The sequence below is a fragment of the Mus pahari genome, chromosome 14 (assembly GCF_900095145.1).
Source record: "Mus pahari chromosome 14, PAHARI_EIJ_v1.1, whole genome shotgun sequence".
In the NCBI taxonomy this organism is placed as follows: domain Eukaryota; kingdom Metazoa; phylum Chordata; class Mammalia; order Rodentia; family Muridae; genus Mus; species Mus pahari.
The window spans coordinates 11,725,310-11,748,361 of record NC_034603.1 but is presented as its reverse complement, the minus strand read 5'-3'; the positions used below and the strand labels follow the sequence as shown (position 1 = coordinate 11,748,361).

Here is a 23,052-nt window from a genome sequence, read left to right as displayed (position 1 = left end):
CGAGGGGCCACTGCCCTATTAAACTTTATATCTCCACTGTCTCACTATTGTATCCACCATTGAATAGATGTTAACAAATGTTGATGGATCATCTGACTAAATAAATGAAAGGTTATTCTAAAGAGATGTTGACAGTAACCACAGATACAGTCGACACAGTAGGGAGGAAGCAGGCCTTTCTGTTTGTTGTTGGTGGGGGTACATGTACAACAGTTTAGAAAAAGTCAATTGACTAAAAACTGCACAGAAACTCCAACTTAGCAATTATGCTCTAAAAACTGATATTGTAAAAAGCCTGCTACACATATATAAACCCAAAGTGGCTCAACCATCCAATAAGTTCCAACAGCCACTGACAAAGAAAACTGAGGCTGCTCTCTACCAAATTTATTGTGTGCCTGAACATAGGAAGCATTCTCTAGATCGTGTGTGTGTGTGTGTGTGTGTGTGTGTGTGTGTGTGTGTGAATAGCAAAGTTGGGGCTCGAGAAATGACTTGTTAGTTAAAGTGTTTGCTCTGAAGAATGAAGACTGAGTTCAGACCCTAGCCCTCATGAATGCTGGGTGATCTTGGCAGACCACCTGTAATTCCAGCATCAGCAGACAGATGGGAAATCCCATGTTTAGCTAGAGTAGGCCAACCAGCAAGCCCAGTGTTTGATTGACAGACCTTACCACAGTGAGTAAGGTAGTAGAGTGGTCAAGGATGACGTGCTGATCTTTGGTCTTCACATGTACATGAACATACAGAGACATAGTTGTGCACAGCCATGTGGACACACGTGTGTGCCCACACATTTTAACGTGCATAGACACAGAGAGATCCACATGAAATCAGAGAAAAGGCAAAGTGCAAAAGTTATTTGATCAAAGAATCATCTATTTATATATGTGTGCATTACGTGTGTGCATCTCTCTCTGTCTCTGTCTCTGTCTCTGTCTCTGTCTCTGTCTCTCTCTCTTTCTCTCTCTCTCTCTCTCTCTCTCTCTCTCTCTCTCTCTCTCTCTCTGTGTGTGTGTGTGTGTGTGTGTGTCTATGCTCCATAGATGCTTCTGCTTAGGAAGGCACCTCTGGAAAGGTTGCACAAGCTACTGTGGGGATGTTTGTCTCTGGTGGCATGGGATGGAAGACAGTATCGTGTGGCCTTTGATCCCCTTTCCATTCCTAGCTGTATGTTGGTATTAATAGCATGGAAATAGGGCTTTCTGGTTGCTGGGGGAACTGAAGGCTGAATTTTTTTTTCAAGATAGTGACATTTATGTTCTGAGGTTGTGGTCCTGATGATATTTAGCTTGGATTAAAAACTGGGAAGGCACAAACATTCATCCAGATGACACACAGATTGTTAAAACAAGCTAGGTAAGTATAAGGCAAACTCACTGTGGCTACCCCAGAAGGTTTTTTTCTGATAGTTTTTGCCCTTCCATTTGGGTCCCTGGAGACTAAGGACAGTCCTGCCCTGTGTGGTCACATTACTTACAGAAAGATATGTGTGTCTGCCTGATTCAGTCAGTACCCTTCTCTAACCTCACAGAGGCAGCGGGCATATGCTGGTTGCCCTGAAAATCTTCATGCGTCTGGGAGTGTTTCACAGAGGAATTGCGAGGAAAGAAGCTGCCCCTAGGCACCCTTTTCAATTGTGTCTACTGCATTCTCTAGAGCTGGCAGGGTAGGGGACATGCCCGTAGAGGGAGTGATGGAGGAGACTGGAGGGGTCCAGTGCAGCTCTACCCCATGGTTGGGATAATGCTCCTTGGTCTGATGATTTTGGTGAAATATTGTGCAAGTGGCTCTTGGAATCAGGGACTCTGCTTGAATCTTGGCTGCTTGCAGACCAGGGCAAAAGGCATTTTATTTTCCATCTGCCAGTGCTGTTAAACATTGGCTGGGGATGTGCCAATTCCATAAGTGTATTACCCACCTTAAAACCACAGGTTTATAGCATGTAATTAGGAGATAATCGTTGATGCTTCCTTGTGTTTGGTAGCTAAAGGAAAAAATAGATCCAGCTTTGGTTGTTGCTGCTACTATTGATTCTTGTTTTATTTTGGGTTTGGGTTCAAGGGCCAGGGAGACCATTAGCTGGTCTCTTGAGAAGCTTGTAGACTGCTGTCAACTCCTGGTACCTTGGGAGTTTCTAAGGCAAGCTCTGACTCGGTTCTAAAGGGAAGGTAGAGATGGGGTGGTTCTGAGAGGTGCTTCTGCCAGGCCGGATGCTGAATGGGCAGGAGGAAAGCACCAAGACAGGTGGGAAGGGTGCAAGCCGGGCAAGCCTGTCACAAATAGGTGGAGGCAGACCTCTGGACAACTACCTGGGCTAACACCCAAGGCTGCAGTGTCCTCATGTAGAACCCGACAGCAGGCAGCGCAGCATCAGAGCCAGTGGGTACCTTTAAAAATATTTATTTTTATTTTATGTATGTAAGTGCTTTGCCTGCACATATCTATCTGTACCTTGTTTGTATTGGGCCCACAGAGGCCAGAGAGCATTAGATCCCCTGGAGCAGGAATCACAGAGGGTTGCAAGTCATCAAATGGATGCTGGGAACTGGACGGAGGTCCTCTCCAAGGGCAGTGAGTACTCTTAACCATGGAGCCATCAATCCAGTGAGCATCTTTAGAGACAGCACAAGTCTCCCCTTTCAGCCAAGGCTTCAAGTGCTTATGTGAGCCATGTACGTGTGGTTTTAGTCAGGATGTCAATGGTTTATCTAGAGAGAACCCCAGTCTTGCCTGTCCCTAGAATCACTAGAAATGGAAATTATAATGTTCATATCCATAGACAATATGTATTAGAATCTCAGGGGAGTAAGATCAATCTTCCTTCCTTCTTTCCTTCCTTCCTTCCTTCCTTCCTTCCTTCCTTCCTTCCTTCCTTCCTTCCTTCCTTCCTTCCTTTCTTTTTTCTTTCTTCCTTTCTTCCTTTCTTTTCTTTTTTCTTTCTTTCTTTTTTTTTTTTTTTTTTTTTTTTTTTTTTTTTTTTTTTTTTTTTTTTTTTTTTTTTTTTTTTTTTTTTTTTTTTTTTTTTTTTTTTTTTTTTTTTTTTTTTTGAGACAAGGTTTCTCTGTATAGTCCTGGCACTCACTCTGTAGACCAGGCTGGCCTCACACTCAGATACCTGCCTGCCTCTGCCTCCCAAGTGCTGGGATTTCAGCCACCAAACCCAGACACTATTGCATATGCCAGCAAGATTTTGTTGAAGTGACCCTGATATAGCGGTCTCTTGTGAGGCTATGCCAGTGCCTGGCAAACACAGAAGTGGATGCTCACAGTCAGTTATTGGATGGAACACAGGGCCCCCAATGGAGGAGGTAGAGAAAATACCCAAGGAGCTGAAGGGGGCTGCAACCCTATAGGTGGAACAACAATATGAACTAACCAGTACCCCCAGAAATTGTGTCTCTAGCTGCATATGTAGCAGAAGATGGCCTTGTTGGCCATCACTGGGAAGAGAGACCCTTTGGTCTTGCAAACTTTATATGCCCTAGTACAGGGGAATGCCAAGGCCAAGAAATGGGAGTGGATGGGTAAGGGAGCAGGGCGGGGAGAGGGTATAGGGAACTTTCGGGATAGCACTTGAAATATAAATAAAAAAAAAATCTAATAAAAAAAATACTCCAGAAAAAGGTGTGCGTCTCCACCACTCAGCAGATCAATGTTTCATAACATTTTAAAAATACATGACATCAAATAAGAACTTTTCTTTAGAAGGGTCACTTCAAATGTGCACTAATTGTCTGTCTGTCTTAGAAATATGATGACTCAGAATTGCCCATAATTTAATGAAGGGGATAGCTATGATTCCAGTTCACTCTACTTGCTGAGTGTTAAGTAAGCTTACTCATAGTAGAGCTAAGATGGAGACCTAAGGCTGGGGACCCAGATGGGCTTGATTTGTAACTGCACAGGATTTTGAGGTGAGCATAAACATTGCCTTTTTTGATTTTGGGAACATCCTAGCAAGAATTTTATGTATTTTCAGGTGATTAAAAAAGGGATAAAAAGAGATTAATCATATTATGAATTAATAAGCCAACAGCATAGCTATACAACTATCTTTTCAGACTTATTGTCCAGCCTCTTCTTGAACAATTACCCAAAGATGATGTTTTACTAATACCAGGTTCTTGACTATACATAAAGAGAACACATTGCTGTCTCTATCTATCCATATCATAGGCGGTGAGTTCATTATACGCTTTCCTCATTGCTCTGGAATAAATGTAGAACTTGCTTTTGAAACCACCAGCCATTGCAGAACACTGTAGTTTGTGTTATGGGGACAGTTTGGGGTTAGACCGTCTTGCCCATTGCCATCAGCTAAGGACCCTCCATCAAATTTATATTGACAAGAAGAGATTCTTTTGTTTTGGTTTTTAAATCACTGCTGCCAGAATGCTTCCAAACCTCCTTCCCTATGTCCTTGGGGTTGGAGGCATTCATTACTAGACACATAAGATGACTGCCATACCCAGAACTGGGAAGTTCCAAGGACACATAGACTAGGTCCAATGAGACTTCATTTAAGTAACTGAAAAATTATCATATAAGAATTTAGAAGAGCACTTCATTCAGAGGTGTAGAATTAAAGAAGAGGGTGCTGGGAACAGAACTCTGCCTCTCTGTAGGAGCAGTAAGAGCTCCTTAACTGTTTAGCCATCTCTCCAGGTCCACACTGTGGCATTTTCTAGGATTTGTGATGCTATGCTTCAGAATATGGGTAGAGGAAGGAGTGGAGCAGCTCTGGCCTTGACCTCCAGGGACTGCTGTACAATCTGAGAGACTGAATTCAGAGTCTTCATTTGCTATTGGATGCCTAGCAATGACTTTGAAGGGATCAAAAATGAAAAGACAAAAGTCAGAACAAAGTAGAACTGTCACACCGGAACCTCAGAACTAATCTAAGAGACAGAAGCAGCTAGACAATTTGGATATAGATATTCACTTTCCAGCTCTTTAAAATTCCTCTTTGACTCCTGCTAAAATATTTTCTCTCACCTTTCTTCAAGTATACAAAACCTAAAAGACCTAAGCCTTTTGTCTTTCTAGTTTATGGAAGTACACACATAACAAATATTTATTCTTTCTTTTAGCTCTATAATTGGAAAAGCATGCATAATGAGGAGGCTGCTGGCTCTTAGCCATGGCCCTGACAAATGGAGGAGGGAGGGGTTCTGGGGAACTGAAGAGTGTGCCAGCCATGTGGGATGGATTCCTTAACTCCAGCTAATCATTGCCACGAGGAAACCCTGTATCAGTACAGGGGGATGCTTCTAATTCCATTTGCAGAAGAGGATAAATTAAAGAACCTCCAAATTTCCAAACGTGGAACATTTGGAATATACAACATTTGGAAATAACAAGTATATGCTGACAGAACATTGTGTGAGCACCATTTTGAGCGCTCTTCACACTTTAATTATTTTTTAAAATTAATTACAGGGTTTCATGTAACCTGGTCTCGCCTCAAACTCACTATGTAGCAAGTTCTGGGATTGTAGGTGTGCAGCATCTGACTTGGTTTATGAGGTGCTGGGATGGAACCCCGGTCTCACGCTTGCTAGGAAAGCAGTCTTCCAATTAAGCCACACTCTTGACCCAACTAATCAGGGCTTACAGAGGCTCTGCTATATCCTAGAGCCCCCTGACATGATTTGTTTGTGATTCAGTGAATACAGGCAGGTACTTACTATTGAGCTGCTGAAGGCCACAGGAGGCTGTGGGGTTTCCCACCGCCCCACAGATCTTTGTCGGCAGTGGCTCTGGATAGGAACCCGGGCACTATGGCACCTCCTCAGAGGCTGGGCACCCCCTTGGCTTCTCATCGTTGTTGAGCTCTGGTCCCATCTAGGTGGGAAGGACAGACATTGGTACTGGGTCCACTCCTCACCATCTGAGTCCAGCTCCTTTGGCATCTCCAGTCGCTTGGCTGTAAGAAAGTAATCTTGTCATGTCCTGGCTGAGCTGTGTTTGGGGGATGTTAGACTTCAGGGGTTGGGGTAGAGTGTAGGAAAGTTTTATGGAAAACTTTATCTGGGGTGCTTAGACTGGAGAAAGTTATGTGACCTTGTTCTTTGACTCCAACTCAGGATCATTTTGAAGATTTAGTAACCTAATTTGTAACAATGACTAGCAAGCTGGGTACCTGTAGCAGTAGCTGTTACATTATTAAAAAGAAATAAGAGGCTCACATGTAAATGGTGAATGATCATCATAGTAAAGTAGATAGAGTCATCAATAATATCTTCTGCTTTCTTTTGTGTGCATGTGTGTGTGTGTGTGTGTGTGTGTGTGTGTGTGTACTAACTCAGTTCTATAGGTTACCTTCAGACATGAAAATTAACAGTCCAGACTGGTTTACATTCTAAACCAAAACACTGACTTGGTGAAATTTAAGACATCTGTTAAAATGGAAGGCATTTTCTAAATATGCCAAATTTGACCCTGTGCCTATATCTAGATCTGTTCTGACACACACACCAGGTAATGTCACAGAACAATTTTCTCAGCCTGACTTTATGACTGATACACAGTTGGGATCCATTCCACCTTAGCCCATCTTTGATGTAAACATACTTTGCTGTGTGGAGGGGTAAAGCAACTTGCCAAAATGCCACAGAGCCTCTGTGTGTGTGTGTGTGTGTGTGTGTGTGTGTGTGTGTGTGTCTGTTGGGGGGATGGGATCAGGATAGTGTCCTTGTCTCCTGTTCTCTTAAGAGAGCAGGGCACTTACGGACCCTCATACCATTTTCTTGGTGACAATATTCGCTGCCCACAATGGTACAACGCCTGAACACCATCTTGTTTTCCGTCAGAGTCCCTGTCTTGTCAGAGAAGATGTACTGGATCTGGCCCAGGTCCTCTGTAATGTTTAGAGCTCGACATTGAATGGACAAATCAGTTTCTTCATCGTATAGGTCAAGGTCGTTGTGAAGGAGGAACACTTGCCCAAGTTTTACCAGCTCAATGGACACATACAAGGAGATGGGGATCAACACCTGAGGGGAGAAAGATTCATACTGTGTCATAAACTGGCTTGATCCCTGCTCCCAGATCCTTCACAGTGGGTAACAAAGGCATTTGAAAGAAAGATGAGGACAGCTCACAGCATGACTTTTTTCTGAGAAATCATGTATCAGTGACTTCCAGCATCCCTTGGAATTCTCAGGGCAGATTGAGAAGAGACATGCCTCTTCAGCCCCTGTTGCCTAAGGTGAGGCAGACACTCGTCACTGGTTGTTCACCATAGCAGGACAGAGTATAGAAATTCTAAGACCACCTTTGAGAGACCTCTGAGATTCTCGGATCTCTATGTCATGGAGATTCACAGGCACCGTTGTGAGTGTTTAGGTTTTTGTTGATTATGTTCACTCATCCAGTGCCTGATGGATTAACTTCTAACTTCTGATTGTTTTTTTCTATCTCTAACTCTTGGGGCTGGAGAGTCCTTGGTAGCTCCCTGTGCTATTTAATTTTCCTTTGGTCATGGGTTTTAGTGGATTTCCTGCTCTGTATCTGGCAAAGGGATGCAAACGTGTTGCTGCCTCACTCTTTAAGCCTTCTCCAACAGCTCTCTGAGGGGTTGCCCTGACGTTACGCTCTCTGAGGGGTTGTCCTGACGTACGCTCTCTGAGGGGTTGCCCTGACGTTACTTTCAATGTGAGTACTTGATAGTCTATCAGAAAGCGGAACCTTCCTGTCCTGAGCTTGTTACTTCTCTCCGAGGCTAGCACTTATTTTCCTTTAAAACTGTAGAATTAGAAAGCTCCTACCTGGAGTAGGATGATCATTGTGAGGAACATATAGAAGCCTCCAAGGGCAAGAGAGAGGAAGTTCCCATCGGCATCTGGCACATCGAAGGGAGGATGCTCTTTAAAGGTACCATTCCAGAGGCTGTGGCCTGAGAAGAAGCAAAACTAGGCGTAAGACACAATCTCTCCTTCGTCCTTAAGTTATCGGGTATCCATAGGCAGTTCCTGGACATGAGTGGGCACTCGAAGAGGGCCCATTCTTTTTCTTTTTTCCTATTTCAATTTTAATTAATTAATTAAACTTATTCACTTTACATCTTGCTTACTGCCCCCTTTCTGCCACCCCCTCCCACAATCCTTCCCTCCATCCCCCTCCCCTTCTCCTCTGAGGACTGACAAGGCAGTCTAGCTAGAGGTACATATCTCATAGCCTGGCAATAGCTTTTGGGATATAGCCCCTGGAAGAGCCCATTCTTATTCCACATGGCAAGTGCTGTCTCCTCCTCCCCGTCTCTTCCTTTAGTTGACAGTGATCCTTCCTGTACCCCATTCTTTACTCTTCAGCCCCTCGATGGAATGAGGGACACTAATTCTCTTTCTACTGGGGAAGATTAGCATGAAGATGACCTATATTTGATGGAACATGTAGTTTTCTGTCATGTTGTAAGAAGTGTGTGGTTGGGCTGTCTTGACCCATCTGTCCTCCCGTTTTCCTTCTCCTTTCCACCTGGAGATCCAGGCATCCGCCACCGAATTCTTCCCAATCTTCCCTCCTATATCCAATTATTATTATTTGCATCTGTTCTGGGTTTTGATATTAATAATTCCCACTAAGCAAAGGACCGTGACCCTGAAGGTCCTTGAGGGTGTGTGTGCCAGAACACAGAATGCTATGAGAGTCCACAGAACTCACACCTTATATACTTTGAACTCTTTGTTTCCTTATTTGCTAAAGAGGTGATAACACCTATTATCACAGGATTACGTAAAGGTGAGCTACATGAACGTCCTTGAATGTTAATTAGTGATAGCTATCCTATAGGGTTATTGTGAAACTGGAATAATCTATTGTACAGAATTCTATGCTGCCTAGTTTTCTGTCAGCTTTCATACAAGGAAGAGGGAACCTCAAGTGGGAAAAGTCCCCTACTAGATTTGCCTATGGACAAATCTGTGGTACATTCTCTTGATTGGTGATTGATGTGGGAGGTGCCAGCTCACTGAGGTGATACCATCCTGGATGGTATAAGAAATGAGGCTGAGCAAGCCAGGAAGAAGAAGGCAGTGAGCAGCACTTCACCATGACTTCTGCTTCAGCTCTTGCCTCCAGGTTTCTGCCCTGACTTTCCTTAATGATGGGCTGTGACGTGGAATAAATCTTAACTAAACCAAATGTTCTTAGCTTCAGGGCACAAATTGTAGAGTCGCATAGAGAATATGTCATCCTGCCTGAAGCATCCCTACCACCTGCTGAAGCTGGGCCAAATTCTTCATAGTCACTCGGGAAGACAGGGGAATTACAGACACGCTATAATTTCATGGTGATAGTATAGAGCACAAGCTTGCACAGAGGAGGGGCCACTGCAGTAAGATGAGAGAGCAGAGGAAGTCAGAGTGGCTAGAAAGTGAGACAGGAGGTCCCAGGGGTCTTAGAGCCTGGGCCAGTGTGTGTGTGTGTGTGTGTGTGTGTGTGTGTGTAAGGGCATTATGGGCAAAGCAGGAAGATACACCTTGACATAAAGACAAAGAGAACACGTAGTAAGGAACTGTGGAATGATAGTTGCATGGGAGAACTTTCTCTTCATCATGGGCTATGCTTTAGTGAGGCAGCAAAGAGTCCTGTTTCATAAAAGTGGCTATTTGCAATAGAAGATTTCCCCCTTCTCCATTGGTATTCTCTCTTTATCATTTTGGATAGCCTGCAAAACTGATTCTGGGTGGCCTGTGCCTTATCTCTGCACGACCATGGAATCATTAACTTTTTTTTTTTTTTCTTCCTGGAGACACAGTGATCTCAAATGTCCTTTTAGTTCTAGTATGCCTGAAAAATCTACTCAATCTGGAGACATAGCTCCTATGGCCGTGTGGGCATGGGTAGGAGTTGTGTCCTTGCTGTGGCTTCCTCTGTCTTCTTCTGCTGCCTTTCCAGCTGTGAGCCACCAACTCAGGCACAGCTGTTAGACTCATGTGGGAGGGACAGTAAATAAACACTCCTGACCTCATTGAGACAAGCTCTAGTACCTCACTATACTGACACACTAGATCTCTCCCTTTCCCTCTCCCTCTCCCTCTCTCTACCTCTCTCTGTCTTTTAGACGCCATCTTTTATAAATATGGCAATGGTTATGATTTCAGAAAAAGGTGGCAGCAAATATCATTTCTGCTTTCTAGGCCAGGGTCATCAGGTGCGTCTGAGCTTATGAGTTTTTCCTCCTGATCTTCTGTGATTGATTGTGGGGTCTCCTTTAGCTTTCTGTGAACCAGCCATAGATTCAAGATGATTGTTAAGAACTCTACGAAGGACCCTTTCTTGTCTCCACTCTGAAGATCAACTTAAATGGCTCTTGCTCACTCCCTCTGTGCCTTATGAAGCTTGGTCTTGCTCTTATGCACTAGATAGGCAACCGCTGTCTGTCCGCAGTCCTTCTCCTCTCCCCTCTGTGCTTTCCTCACTGCTCATGTGGCTAAGTACAGTCTTTCTCTCCCCAGAGTTCCCTGCCTCATGGTTCTCCTGAACTTTGTCTGCCGCCTATCTTCTGTAGCAAATATCTACCTCATTTAGGAACCAGTTAGAGTAGGTACCTCTCCAGGAAATTCTGCTCTCAGTGGTGTTTCCACAGTGCCCATGGCAGGCAAAATAACATCCCACTCCTACTAAGGAACATTCTAACCTGTGGGTCCTGGAAAAAGGCTGTATTATGAGGCAGAAAGGAATCTGCAGATGTGATTAACTCATGAATTTTGAAATGAGGAGTAGCCTGGGTTCTCCCGGTGGGTTCAAGGATGTAATTACAAATGTGTTTATAAAGGGAGATACCACAGACAAGGCTGGGGAGATGTGAGCGGAGACTAAAGGATGCTGCTATTGTAAGCAACAGAGATAAAGCCTTTAGAAACCCACAGACAGGACTGGATTCCTCCGTCTTTTTAGAAAGAATTGTATCTGCAGAAATCATGACCTTAATCCAGTAAAATTGGACTTCTGATGTTTAGGGCAGAATTCTGCAAAGAGAATTTTTGCTGTTTTGAACCTCTCTGTATGAGTTAATTTCACTTCAACAGCAGACAACTAATGCAATAGCCATGGACAGTCCTCTGTTGAGTAGGGTAGGCTGAGCTCTTGAGTCTGTTCCTGTTTGACACCTCCTAGGCAGATTGTGGGCTTTTCAAGGGTGAGTCCTGTGAATCACTCATCTACTATCCTTCCATGCTCAGAGAACAGTTGGGTTCCAGGAGATATTTTTAACCAATCAGTGATTGACAGTAGTGCTAATATTTAAGAACACATGCACTTTCAGGGATTTTCATAGTACCCCACTAAAGTAGGCAGTACGGACTTGATTTTTCTTTTAGGAAATTAAAGCTCAGAATTGTTGTGACTTGCCCAAAGAAACAGGTTTCTGTGTTGCCTTTTGCAGAACATCCCATACCTACAGCTCCAATGACGCACATGAGGAAGAGGAGGCCGATGCAGAAGAAGATATCTGTGTTGATGCGCCGCTCAATTTTGCTGCGTTTGTATCGGGGGCCACTATTGTTCAGCATGGCTTTTGTCTCATGTCCTTTGAGAGAAAATTGGGAAAAATCAGTTTCTTGGCTCCTACAGGAGCTTTTGATAAAAGCGAGGTTTCATTTGCTGTGTTGAACCCGTCCTGCTTCAGAAAGTTTGCTCAGAACATGTAGCAGAGGTCTCACATAGTCAGTCATCAGACCTCACATAGTCAGTCAGGAGGACTCAGTTGTTGAGCATCATCTCCATGCCAGGCACTGTGGTGGACAGCACCAGACTTCCTGTGCCATGGGATACACATTGTATCACTCTAGAAAGAACCCCCTTATTTTTAGATACTATTCATCTGCGTGACTAGCATGACAGTGCTGTCTGGAGAAAAGGATCCTTTTCTAAGTTGCATAGAGCATGATCTCCGGCTCTTCTAGGCTCATGGTAGGATATAATGACAAGCAGGTGGCTCACCGTGTGGTGGAGGCACAAGCAAATAAGATCAGTGTAGCTATTAACTTGCCCTGCTACAGTTGAATAAGCCAACCAATGGGACCAGGATAAGTGGATCACCAACACATGTTCCTAAGGAAGGCCCCTATCCCTGAATCCTGATTGGTGGGATAACTTGGCACAGATGTTTGTGGATTACGAGTTTAAAAGATCTGTAGCATTTCGACTTGGGGTCGAAGTCTCAGCTCCTGAGCCTGACCCGTGTCTCAGATCAATCAGTCCTGAGGTGTGTGTACAATAAACTATCCCTGCTTGATTGGAAACAAAACAAAACAAAACAAAACAAGTCCCTCGAGATCATTGATAACAGTAGCCGAAGGGCTAAGGTAGACACACGGTGGCAGGTAGACGAGTGATCAGCAAGCGCTTCTTGGGGTCACTTAGTAAGAGTGAAAGAAGAGTTCTCTCTTCAGAGAAGAGAGATTTAGATGGAAGAAATGCATGTGCAAGGGGCCTGCAGGAGGATGAGCTGGGGCCGGTAATTTCCCTGTTTGTTTCCTTGTGTCTAAGGTGCTGACACTTCACGCAGAAGAGAAGTGGGGCCAAAATCTTTTACCCTACTGTTCACCACCTACGCCTCCACGTAACATCTTGCTCAAAGGAAAAAAAAAAGCCAAACTTGGAAGACTATCAGTTTTCCTGGTTACTTCTTTTCTAGCTGGGGAAACTGAGGCTCAGGGTAGAAGGAACTTGTCCCATGGGAAAAGATAACTTAACACTGGAATCACATGGGAAGCCAGGTTCTCGTCTTCCACCAACTCATGGTGCCCAGGGAACTTCAGGGGAGGTGCTGAGAAACTAACACGTAGCCTTCAGACTGTGACTCTTCTTAGGAACTGCTGGATTTTAATGTCTGTGTGTGCTCAGCACCAGTCAAAATGAAATGTGTCACTTGTATTTTTGTGCGTGTAAAATTAAAAAAACCAGTACACCAGCTCCAGAAGCGATGGCTGCAACACTACTGAGTTAGCTGCCTTGAGGATTCAAGATATCAACAACAGCGGGAACGAACGAGCTCAGATTATTAAATTAGATCGGAGGTACTGCGGCTGTGATGGGCTCTGACAGTGATGGGCACAACCTGCTGCATCCATCTCCGTATACATGCCTCAAGCTTACCTCCTGGGGTCTTCACCCTCTGAGACCACTCCATTCTTTTGGCAGGAAGTGAGGTCAAAGGCAAGGCAGTTAGGAGACTGGTGTTAGAGTTGGGACTTGCTCTGTGTACATTTGACCCTGGCTCACAGGGAATTCATCTCAAGAGATGTGGGGCCTCAGGCAAATGGATTCTTCTGCACTTGAATTTCTCAGCTGCAAAATGGGATAATGTGTGTGTGTGTGTGTGTGTGTGTGTGTGTGTGTGTGTGTGTGTAATTAACCTACACTTAGAGTCTATTAGCTCCAGGTAAGTAGGGGGTTCAATAAATATTTTCTGTGAGGAGAACATACCTCTAGAGATTATTCTTCTGGAAAACTCTCTTTGGGCTCCTTGTGACAAGAGGATTGTCCCATCATGATATGATGCATGTCCTAACTAGAGCTGAGCCAATCAATACCCGTGTCAGGTCCTTACACCTCCTCACACTGTGAGCTAAAGTTATTCTACCTCAGTTATTGTAGTACAGCAATGTATAGTGATGAAAATGTCTCCACATCCAGAACCAAACAGTGAATAAAGAAGACATTAAAATCATAGCTAAAAAAAAAAAAAACAAAAAAAACCCCAAAAAAACAAAAAACAAAAAACAAAAAACAACCCACAAAGCCACTAGTAACTGGAGTTCAGCAAGCCTTCCCTTCACTGGATACAGTACCAGGTGACTTGCATGGGATGGGCTGTTTGATTTTTCAGGAGTCTATAAAGAAGATACATATGCTCTTCTTATAGGAAAGCTGATCCACGAAGGGAGAAGCTATCCATCTGTGGGGTTATTATGAAGACCTGCCCATGTTTATGTCCCCAAGCCACCACTGGAGTGGTGAACTGAGTCCCTCTTCCTATCTGGTGGGATACATGGCATTGACTCGTATCTCATTCTGTCTTCTGTGGACTGAGTGAGTGAGCTCCTGTGGCTGCCAGCCTCTGCAGGCTTAGTGAAGAAATGAAAAGTCGCATGGCTCTGCCCCTAGGAACTCCTGCGAGCTGCCATTGTCTGAAGATGAAGTTAGAGAGGCTGGAGAGGGGAGGCAGGTTGGGGAAAATAAGCAGTATAGAGAAAATGACCTGCGTAGATGACAATGCCAGCCGCCACCTCGGTGTTGCGGATGGTGCAGCCTCGGAGCAGAAGACTCTCGCTGCCAAAGCCAGTCCTGGTCTGATCAGGATGCTCCCTGGGAACGAGGAGAGAAGGTCAGCGTGTGTTTTCTTTCTGCTGGTCTCCTTATGTGATATCTGATCAGTATAATGGAACTGGAAGCTGTGAGTGAAAGCAATCCGTTCCCCCATTTCAAGAACCGTTGCTGCTCTTGGGAGTCCCAACTCTGTGACCAGGTAAATGTCACCATTGCTGCTGGGAGGCTGGGTGATGTTGGACCATCAGAGGAAATTGTTCCTTCTGAAGAATCCTCAATTAACTCACATTAGAGACAGAGGTGTGGCAAGAAAAATCCCAGATTTTAATTCTTACTCTCAAATTGGTTGCAGGGATAAAATGCAAGGAATGGGCTTTTGGACCTTCCAGGTTTGGCGCTGTGTCTCCCTTGGACTGTGTCCACCACCCTAACCCACCAAGTCTAGTTGCTGGGGACAGGAAGCACACTATGTGAGCATCCTGGTCCATAGAGGATGCCAGATCTTCCTGTCTTTTGTATCATGACACAGATGTAGGGAGTAAACTAATGCAAGAAGGGGTGGGTTACAGCCTTCTCATATCTGGGCTCCCTCCCCCACTGGATCTCTCTTGCTATATACATTCCTTCCATTACTCAGCCTCTCTAAAGTACATTGGCCTCCTAGGAGGGCACATTGACCCTTTGACAAGCACTTTTCTTCCTCCAGCCTCAGGAAGTATTTCAGCTTTCCACTTCCTGTTAGAAAGTTCTGAGGGTTAATGACACCATTTATGACCTTCAGCATGGCATTCTAACCTGATTCCTTTCTCCTGGGATTTCAGCAGGTTTAAAAGTAACGTTCTAGAGCTGCCAAGGGGATAGGAGTGCGGCAATCCTAACACTGAGTCCCTTCTCCCTGCGGTCCATCAAGACTTCATTTTCCTTTGTGCATCTATGACTTTTTTCCTCTGTGTTACTGAAGCTGAAGGCAGTTTATAAGCCAGGCCATGGTATCATATCTACTTTAGAGAAAGGAAAGTGGAGGCAAATTCATAGCTCTCATAAGAGGCAGACTATGTCTTTGATTTTAAAATTGCTTGCTCTTTCATGCTGAGCTCATATGCAACATATGCCCATTGATTGATCAAATGATTGTCTTTTTAAAAATGTGTTGGCTTAGTGCCTGGCATACACTGAAATGGATGCTCACAGCCAGCTATTGGATGGAACACAGGGTCCCCAATGGAGGAGCTAGAGAAAGTACCCAAGGAACTGAAGGGGGCTGCAACCCTGTAGGTGGAACAACAATATGAACTAGCCAGTACCCCCTGAGCTTGTGTCTCTAGCTGCCTTTGTAGGAGAAGATGGCCTAATCGGCCATCACTGGGAAGAGAGGCCCCTTGGTCTTACAAACTTTATATGACCCAGCACAAGGTAAGGCCTGGGCCAAGTAGTGGGAGTGGGTGGGTAGGGGAGCAGGGGCGGGGGGGGGGNATAGGGAACTTTCGGGATAGCATTTGAAATGTAAATAAAGAAAATAATAATAATAAAAAAAGTGTTGGCTTAAATCTTTTTCATAACAGTATATTTTGATTAAATTCTTTTCCCTTCCCAAGCTGTTCCAAAGCCTCTCCATAGCTCCCTCTATCTCTTTCAAAGAAACAAAACAAAGACAAAAACAAAAATTCAAAACAAATACCAAATAACAAAGACAAAATATACCAAATACCTAAAACAAAATATAAAAATGAAAAGAACACTAAAAACATGGACTCTGTTTGGCTTGGCTAACTGCTCCTGTGCATAGGGCTTCCCAGAAGTGCAATTGATACACTCAGTATCACTCAGCTGAAGAAAACTCCCAGTGGAGATCAATTCCAAACGGCTTCCTGTTTGGGGGTGTGACTCTGAGTCCCCTTCTGCCTCTCTATGCTGGGAGTTTTGAGCTTGTTGTAGGTCTTGTGCCTGCTGTCACCATCTCCATGGATCCATATGTGCTGCAGGGTCACTGTGTCCGGAAGATGCTTTTTCTCTGGAGTTATCCCTACTCCTGCCTCTTAAAATCTTTCTGCGGGGCTGGTGAGATGGCTCAGTGGGTAAGAGCACCCGGCTGTTCTTCCGAAGGTCCCGAGTTCAAATCCCAGCAACCACATGGTGGCTCATAACCATCCGTAACAAGATCTGACACCCCCTTCTGGAGTGTCTGAAGACAGCTACAGTGTACTTACGTATAATAAATAAATAAATCTTAAAAAAAAAAAAAGTTAAAAAAAAATCTTTCTGCACTTCCTTCCACATAGACCTCTGAGCCTTGAGGTTTGATAAAGACATCTCATTTAAGGCTGAGTGCTCCAAACTCTCTCTGCATAGTCTAGGTATAGGTCTCTGTGTTAATTACCACCTTCTGAAAGAAGGAACTTCTCTGATGAGGGTTAACTGATCCTCTGTCAGATGTATAATTGATAAAGTTTGTCTTTTTTGATATAGTTTTATTATATAGCTCAAACTGTCTTTGAACTATGATCATCTTTTCTTAACCTCACACAGACTGAGATTACAGGCATGTGCCACAGTGTTCATCAATTTTTTAAATGTTAAAAATTCATCATTCTGACTATAAACTGTATTCACTTACATGATTGTGCATGGCTCTGGAAGGTTAGCAGGGTCGTTGTATAAAAGCTAAAGCTTACAGAGGCTGAGATTTATTTCCAAGGGCTAAGCACCTAATATCTTGGGATTCTGGATTGCAGGTGACAGACTGTTTGCAGCTTGTGGTTTATGACAGTCTGATGTAATAGCACAGGGATAGCCAGCTTCTCTCATTTTTGAATAGATGGGAAAAAAGGTTTAGCTGACTCATGGCTATTCTTTGATTGAGCACTGTTTGTGAATAGAGATGTTCATGGTCAACACGTAGCATTTATGTTTTCACATTAACACTTGGGCAGGTAATTTCTTTGTTGTGGGATTGTCTTATATATTGTAGGGTGTTGGGTGGCATCCTGGCCTCTGTCTACAAAAGAACAGTGTCATAGCTCTCCAGCATGACAACCAACACTGCCTTCAGACATTGCTAAAGGCTCCTGATTAAGGAGAAGGATATTGTCTCAGACTGAGAACTATGGTACTATGGAGATTCATTTGTTTAATCAATTATTTTTTGAGACAGTGTGTCATATAGCCAAGACTGACCTCAAGCTTGTTATGTGGCTGAGGATGACATTGTCCTATTGATCCTTCTACCAACAACTTCTCTCTCTCTCTCTCTCTCTCTCTCTCTCTCTCTCTCTCTCTCTCTCTCTCTCTCTCTCTGTTTGTTTTTGTTCTGTTTTGTTTTTGTTTTTCGAGACAGGGTTTCTCTGGGTAGCCCTGGCTAACCTGGAACTCACTCTGTAGACCAGGCTAGCTTCAAACTCAGAAATCTGCTTGCCTCTGCCCCCCAAGTACTAGGATTAAAGGCGTGCACCACCACTGCCTGGCCTACCTCCAACTACTAAGTGCTGGAATTACATGGACATGTCACCATCTCCAATTTATATGGTTATGAGGACTGAACTCAGGATCTTGTATATGCTAGATAAAGACTCTATTAATTGAACTACTCCCACACCAGCCTAAATGGTTGCATGTAAAACCTCAAGCTCATTATCTTCAAGTAGAATAAACTGTTCATCTTCTAGCTAACTTGTATAATAACAGGGGATTCCTAACTTAAGGAGATCCATAAAGGTTTCTGGTATACAGAATTATTAGACATTTGGTTTATGGGTGCTGGGCCTAAGAGTTGTCTATTTGTCTGACATAGGTGGGGATATAGACCAAGATGGTAGAATTTTTTATAATTTTTGGTTGACCATGGCCTGGTTAGTTAGACTTTAAGGTTTCTCTTCAAGGCCTGGAGGCAGTGGTGGTGGTGGTGGTGCTGGTGAGACCGTTCTCTAGGAGCAGCAGCCAGAACGAAGGGGCCCTGAGATGAGTGGTGCTGGACAGTGCTGTCTGAAGTCCATGTGGGTAGGCAGGCCTTAGGCTGCATTGACAGTGGACAGGACACGTGTTAGTAGCATGAGTTCGATGGAGAAAGAGCCATGGGGGAAACCAGACCATGAGGCTGATCTCTAGTAGTATAAAGAGATCGGTTCAAGGCACGGGTGACTTGGAGCAACCAAATCCAGCAACTCAGGCAGGAGGGGTATTGGACTTGCCAGAGACAGTGAACAGATTTTTCCATGATAGATGCATACAAAGAACTCTTCCCCAGTTCTCATATTTCTCTCATTATCTCCATCCACCCTTACTATGTATTTAAAAGATAAATAGCTTCAAGAGTACTGTATGCATCTTCTGTGTTCTTTTCTCTCTCACACACATTTCTCCTCATGGTATTACACATGGGCTGAGCAGGAGTCTGGGAAAGAAGAACCATCCCAGTAGGCTGAAACCCTATTGCTAAGGAGTGGGCACAACACAACTGAGCTGTGGGAAGCAGGAGCAATTGAAAACACATCAATTTGGAGATGTTTGCTACCTGCTGTGAAATGTTGGGTGAATCCAAAAGTCTAGAGCATAAGATTCTCCATCTGAGACATGGAAATCATGGTCCCTACTTCCTTGGTGACTGTAAAGACCACATAAGATGGTATTCTGAGAATGCTTGTGGCACTGGACAAGGCTAGACATTTACTTAAATCCATGTTCTTGAGTCTTACTGTATTTATTTATAGCAAATAGACCAGCTGTTTGATGTGGGCCAGAATTACAGTAAAATTCTGAGGTTTAGTCAAAGTTGAAGAATAACAACAATTCTAACACAAACATTGATGATTAACTGGGCATTTTTGGCACAGTTTTGCTAATCTGAGTTCTGCATGTGATACACAATTTGATTCTTAAGGAAGAGAAGTCCTGCTATATAGAAAGGTATTATAAATTTTACTCTGCAAAGATGGCAACCAAGGAACACATAGGTAAATAAACTGATCCAGATCACACTGTTTACTGTTGGGAGAACTAGAACACAAGCCCAAGTCTGTAAAACTCAACATCTGTAACCTCAGGATCTGAACCCTTAATTGACCAGTCATTTCAAGGAAATACACTCTCCCACAGCAGAGAAGATGGTTACTGGTAGCCCAGGGGCCCTGGATACTTACATATAGCCCTTAAACTTGCTGAGATGGTTGTTGGGCTTTTCACACACGATGGTACTGTGGAAGTGCTCTGGTTGGAACCGCACCTCCTGGGAAAGAGAAGAAGACCCGTGAGGCAGTTGCATCAAAGGGATCTAGCCTTTATAGGTTCCCAGAGAAAGCTAATTGCTGCTCTGGGCATCACAAATGTGGCCACTGTGCTTTGTCACACCATGATGCTGGAAGCATGTCAGGTTAAAGTTACCTCCTCATTAAGAAGAGGGAAGTCAATAAGAACACGGAGTTGGGTATAGATTAAAGGCAGGTGGCTGCAGCAGAAGTCAGCCTTGCACAGCTCTCCTCTCATACACAGGCTCATGCAGTCTTGCTCCCTCTGTCTTCCATAAAGTTCTCTGAGCGCTGATAGCATGAACATTCAGCTAAAATAGCTGTAGATTCCTATCTAGGGCCTATGGTCACCATAGTCCTAGGTTTTTCACAAAGTTTACAATACCAGGCTTAAAAATCCCTCCCATGGGAGGCTTGTATAGATGACCCACTCATAGCTATTCAGCTATGGAGTTACTTGTATTTGTTGCTTTGACCTCATGAGTTTCCTCATTGACCATCACCCACTATAAGAAAGTTCCCTGACCACAGTTGAGGATAGCACCAATCTATAAATATAAAAAAAAAATGTTTAGAATTGTAAGGAGCAAATGAATTTGTGAACGAATGTGTGTTGTTAACATGGGCACAGCCATGTAAGAGATCAATGCTTAGGCACAGGAAAGTTGCTAAATCTTCCGTTGGTGAGTGTGAATGTTGATAGTGTATGGAGAAAATCTTCACACAAGTCTCCCATGTTTATGGTTTAAAGACTGGTGCCCTATAGAGACCCCTCACACCAAGATTAGCTAAACCTGCCTCCTTGTTCAGCTTTATACAATAATGCTACCTCCTTGCTTATATGTTTATAATAACTCTGCCTCCTTGTTTAAATATAGGCCATTAATTTTACCTACTTCCTTGATAAACACACTGAGTTTCCAGTGTGCTGCACCTTCCCCATCTGAGAGCCCAGATAACTTGATCCCAGCTTTACTGTACATGTCTCTGTCATGTCTTCATTTCCTTGTTAGCCATAGGCTGGATTTTGAGACTCAAGCTATGTAAGGATATGTCATAGAATGCAGTTTGGTAGCATGAACATTCAGCAAAAAGTAACTGTAGACTCCGGTCTAAGGCCTATGATTGCCATAGTCCTAGGTTTTTGACAAGGTTATAATACCAGCCTTAAAATCCCTCCCTCTCATGGAGCAGGCCAACCACATGCGGGCAGCACTAATCGGATTCAGGGGTTATTGATAACAGTAAATAAAGATATGATGTTGGGAGGAAGATTGGGTTGAAGACACTGGGGAGGACTTGGAGAGAGGTAGTCATCAGTAGATATGATTAATATTCACGGTATAAGTCTATGACACTGTCAAAGAATAAAAAATACAAAAAAGCAACATGTGGTACTGACGTTTCTCTGGCGTCTCTGTGTTTGTGTGTCGTCTAGAGCTGCCCAGTGATGGACAATCTAAAGTCTGCTTCGTCCAATATGGAAGCCACCAGTGTGGCCACTGAGCAATATGCTGGTTTGACCTAGATTTATTTTTAAATGTAATGGAGTTTAAACTAAACTTGAGTATTTACGTGTCACTAGTGGCTACCATACTGGATGACACAGAAATATATGGGGGAAAGGAAGGGCTTTTCATGGTAATGGTAATAATTGCTGCTCTCAGGAACACTGAGGCAGAAGAGTCACAAGTTCAATGCCAAGCTGGCTACTTAGCAAGCCAGTGTCTTAACACCAACAGCAGTAAAATAAGGGGTGACGGGCACACTAACTGCGTACTGCTGCATTATACATGCTGTATGTATACTACACTTCCAGGGCTTAGAAATAGCCACATACATATGCATGTATGCATATTCATATACAGTTTTACATTTCAAAAATGAGTTCATGGTCTTGTATCTGGACTATTCCTTCAAACAACATGCGCACACGTGATGTATATGTATGTCTGCATGTGTGTAGGTTAGAAGTCAATATCTAATGCCTTCCTTAATGCTTGATACCTTATTTATTTTGAGACAGTGTGCCTTACTGAATCTCTGGCTGGCCCGCATGCTTTATCTCTTCCCAGCCTACTCTGCCTTGCACTGAGATGACCGGCAGACACTGCTATGCCCAACTTTTCACATAGGTGCTGGGATTAGAAGACAAGTCCTCATGCACTTATAGCAAGCATATTACTTACTGAGCCCTCTTTCCCAGCCTGCCTTGAACAGTCTGAATGTCAATTTAAATACTTTTATGAACACCTGAAATAGCATATATATACTCTACTTCTTTTCGTTCTTTTCTGATTGAGTATTTGTATCATTTGTTTTGACTATAGAAACTCTCTCTCCTTGAAGTTGTTTCAGATATAGTATAGCAGGAGTAAAATCAGCTAGATGCTCAGCAAAGCATTTAACACTTGAGTCTTGGTTTCTTTATCTGTAGAATGCAGCTAATATCACCAATAGCCCGGCCTATCTCATTGGTGCCTTAGAAGATAGAATCTATACAGAAGAATTCTACAATGCAAATCATTCTATCCAAACAGAAGGCAGCAATGCTGAAGACCATAGTGGGCATGGTTCCTGGGTAGGGTTTTGAACATATGAGCGAGTAAATTTATCATTCAGGGTTGTAAGCTACAGCTGTTCAAAGGGGCAATTTGATTAGAAGAAATGATAGCATTTTCTGTCTTTGTGTAAATATACTGTCCATTACACCCATGGGGGTGCCAACATAAATAAACTCTATTCACTTGAAATAAATTGCCCATCCAGGAGTTTCTAAAAATATGGCTCTTGTCCCTCCAGGTATTGATTCTTTCAGGGACAAACAGTGAGTCTTGAGATGATGACAAATCATGCTGTAATTTGTGAGCTGCTTTTGCACTCTTGATTAAGCTATGTGCTTTGGTCCTGACCCATACCACTCAGCTCACTGCTGGGTTTCAGAAAGGAGTGGCAACTAATAATCCTGCAGCAGCTCAGAGTCCCTGTTCCCACTGAATCACACCCTGTGGGGCTCCGGTCATGGCCATGGTGAAGGTTGACTCTCTTGCCCTGTGCTTGCTCAGAGCAAACCTGCTGTGTCTTTTCTCTGACTCCTTTCCAGGCACTGCCCATGGCTCTTCTGTCTTCATCTCGTGGAGGGCTGGTTTTTCCCCTCTCTTGCTACCTGTGTCCTTTGTTCCTTCTTGCATTCTCCAAAGTAGATGCAGAAGACACAAGAGCCCTGCTTTTGCAAATGTTTATTATTATTTTTAAAGTATGTGTATGTGGTATGTACATGCGAGTGAAGGTACCCTTGAGGTGAAAAAAAAAGTGTTGTATCCCCTTGGGCTGGAATTACATTCAGCTGTGATCATTCTGTTGTGGTTATGGGACCCGAACTTGAGTCCTCTGTAAGAGCAGTACGTGCTCTTTTAACCACTGAGCTATCTCTCAAACCCCCAATACTGTGTTCTCTAAACATGACCATGTGACCCTACTTTCTGTAAGGACAAGATGTGGTTTCTCCAGGGAAGCTTTTGTGACTGCCAAAGGATGT

General features: G+C 43.6%; 1 protein-coding gene across 2 annotated transcripts in view; it reads right to left on the bottom strand.

The window, feature by feature from the left end:
- Window positions 1–23,052, bottom strand: part of Atp10b (ATPase phospholipid transporting 10B (putative)) — a 183,025-nt gene that overhangs the window by 49,239 nt on the left and 110,734 nt on the right. For both annotated transcript variants that reach the window (XM_021213839.2, XM_029546265.1), the window contains exons 5-10: window positions 19,410–19,495; window positions 14,210–14,316; window positions 11,402–11,533; window positions 7,773–7,900; window positions 6,746–6,998; window positions 5,691–5,929 (exon numbers count right to left, since the gene is read on the bottom strand). In XM_021213839.2, the coding sequence (XP_021069498.1) occupies window positions 5,691–5,929; window positions 6,746–6,998; window positions 7,773–7,900; window positions 11,402–11,533; window positions 14,210–14,316; window positions 19,410–19,495 (945 nt within the window). The remainder of the gene's footprint in view (window positions 1–5,690; window positions 5,930–6,745; window positions 6,999–7,772; window positions 7,901–11,401; window positions 11,534–14,209; window positions 14,317–19,409; window positions 19,496–23,052) is intronic.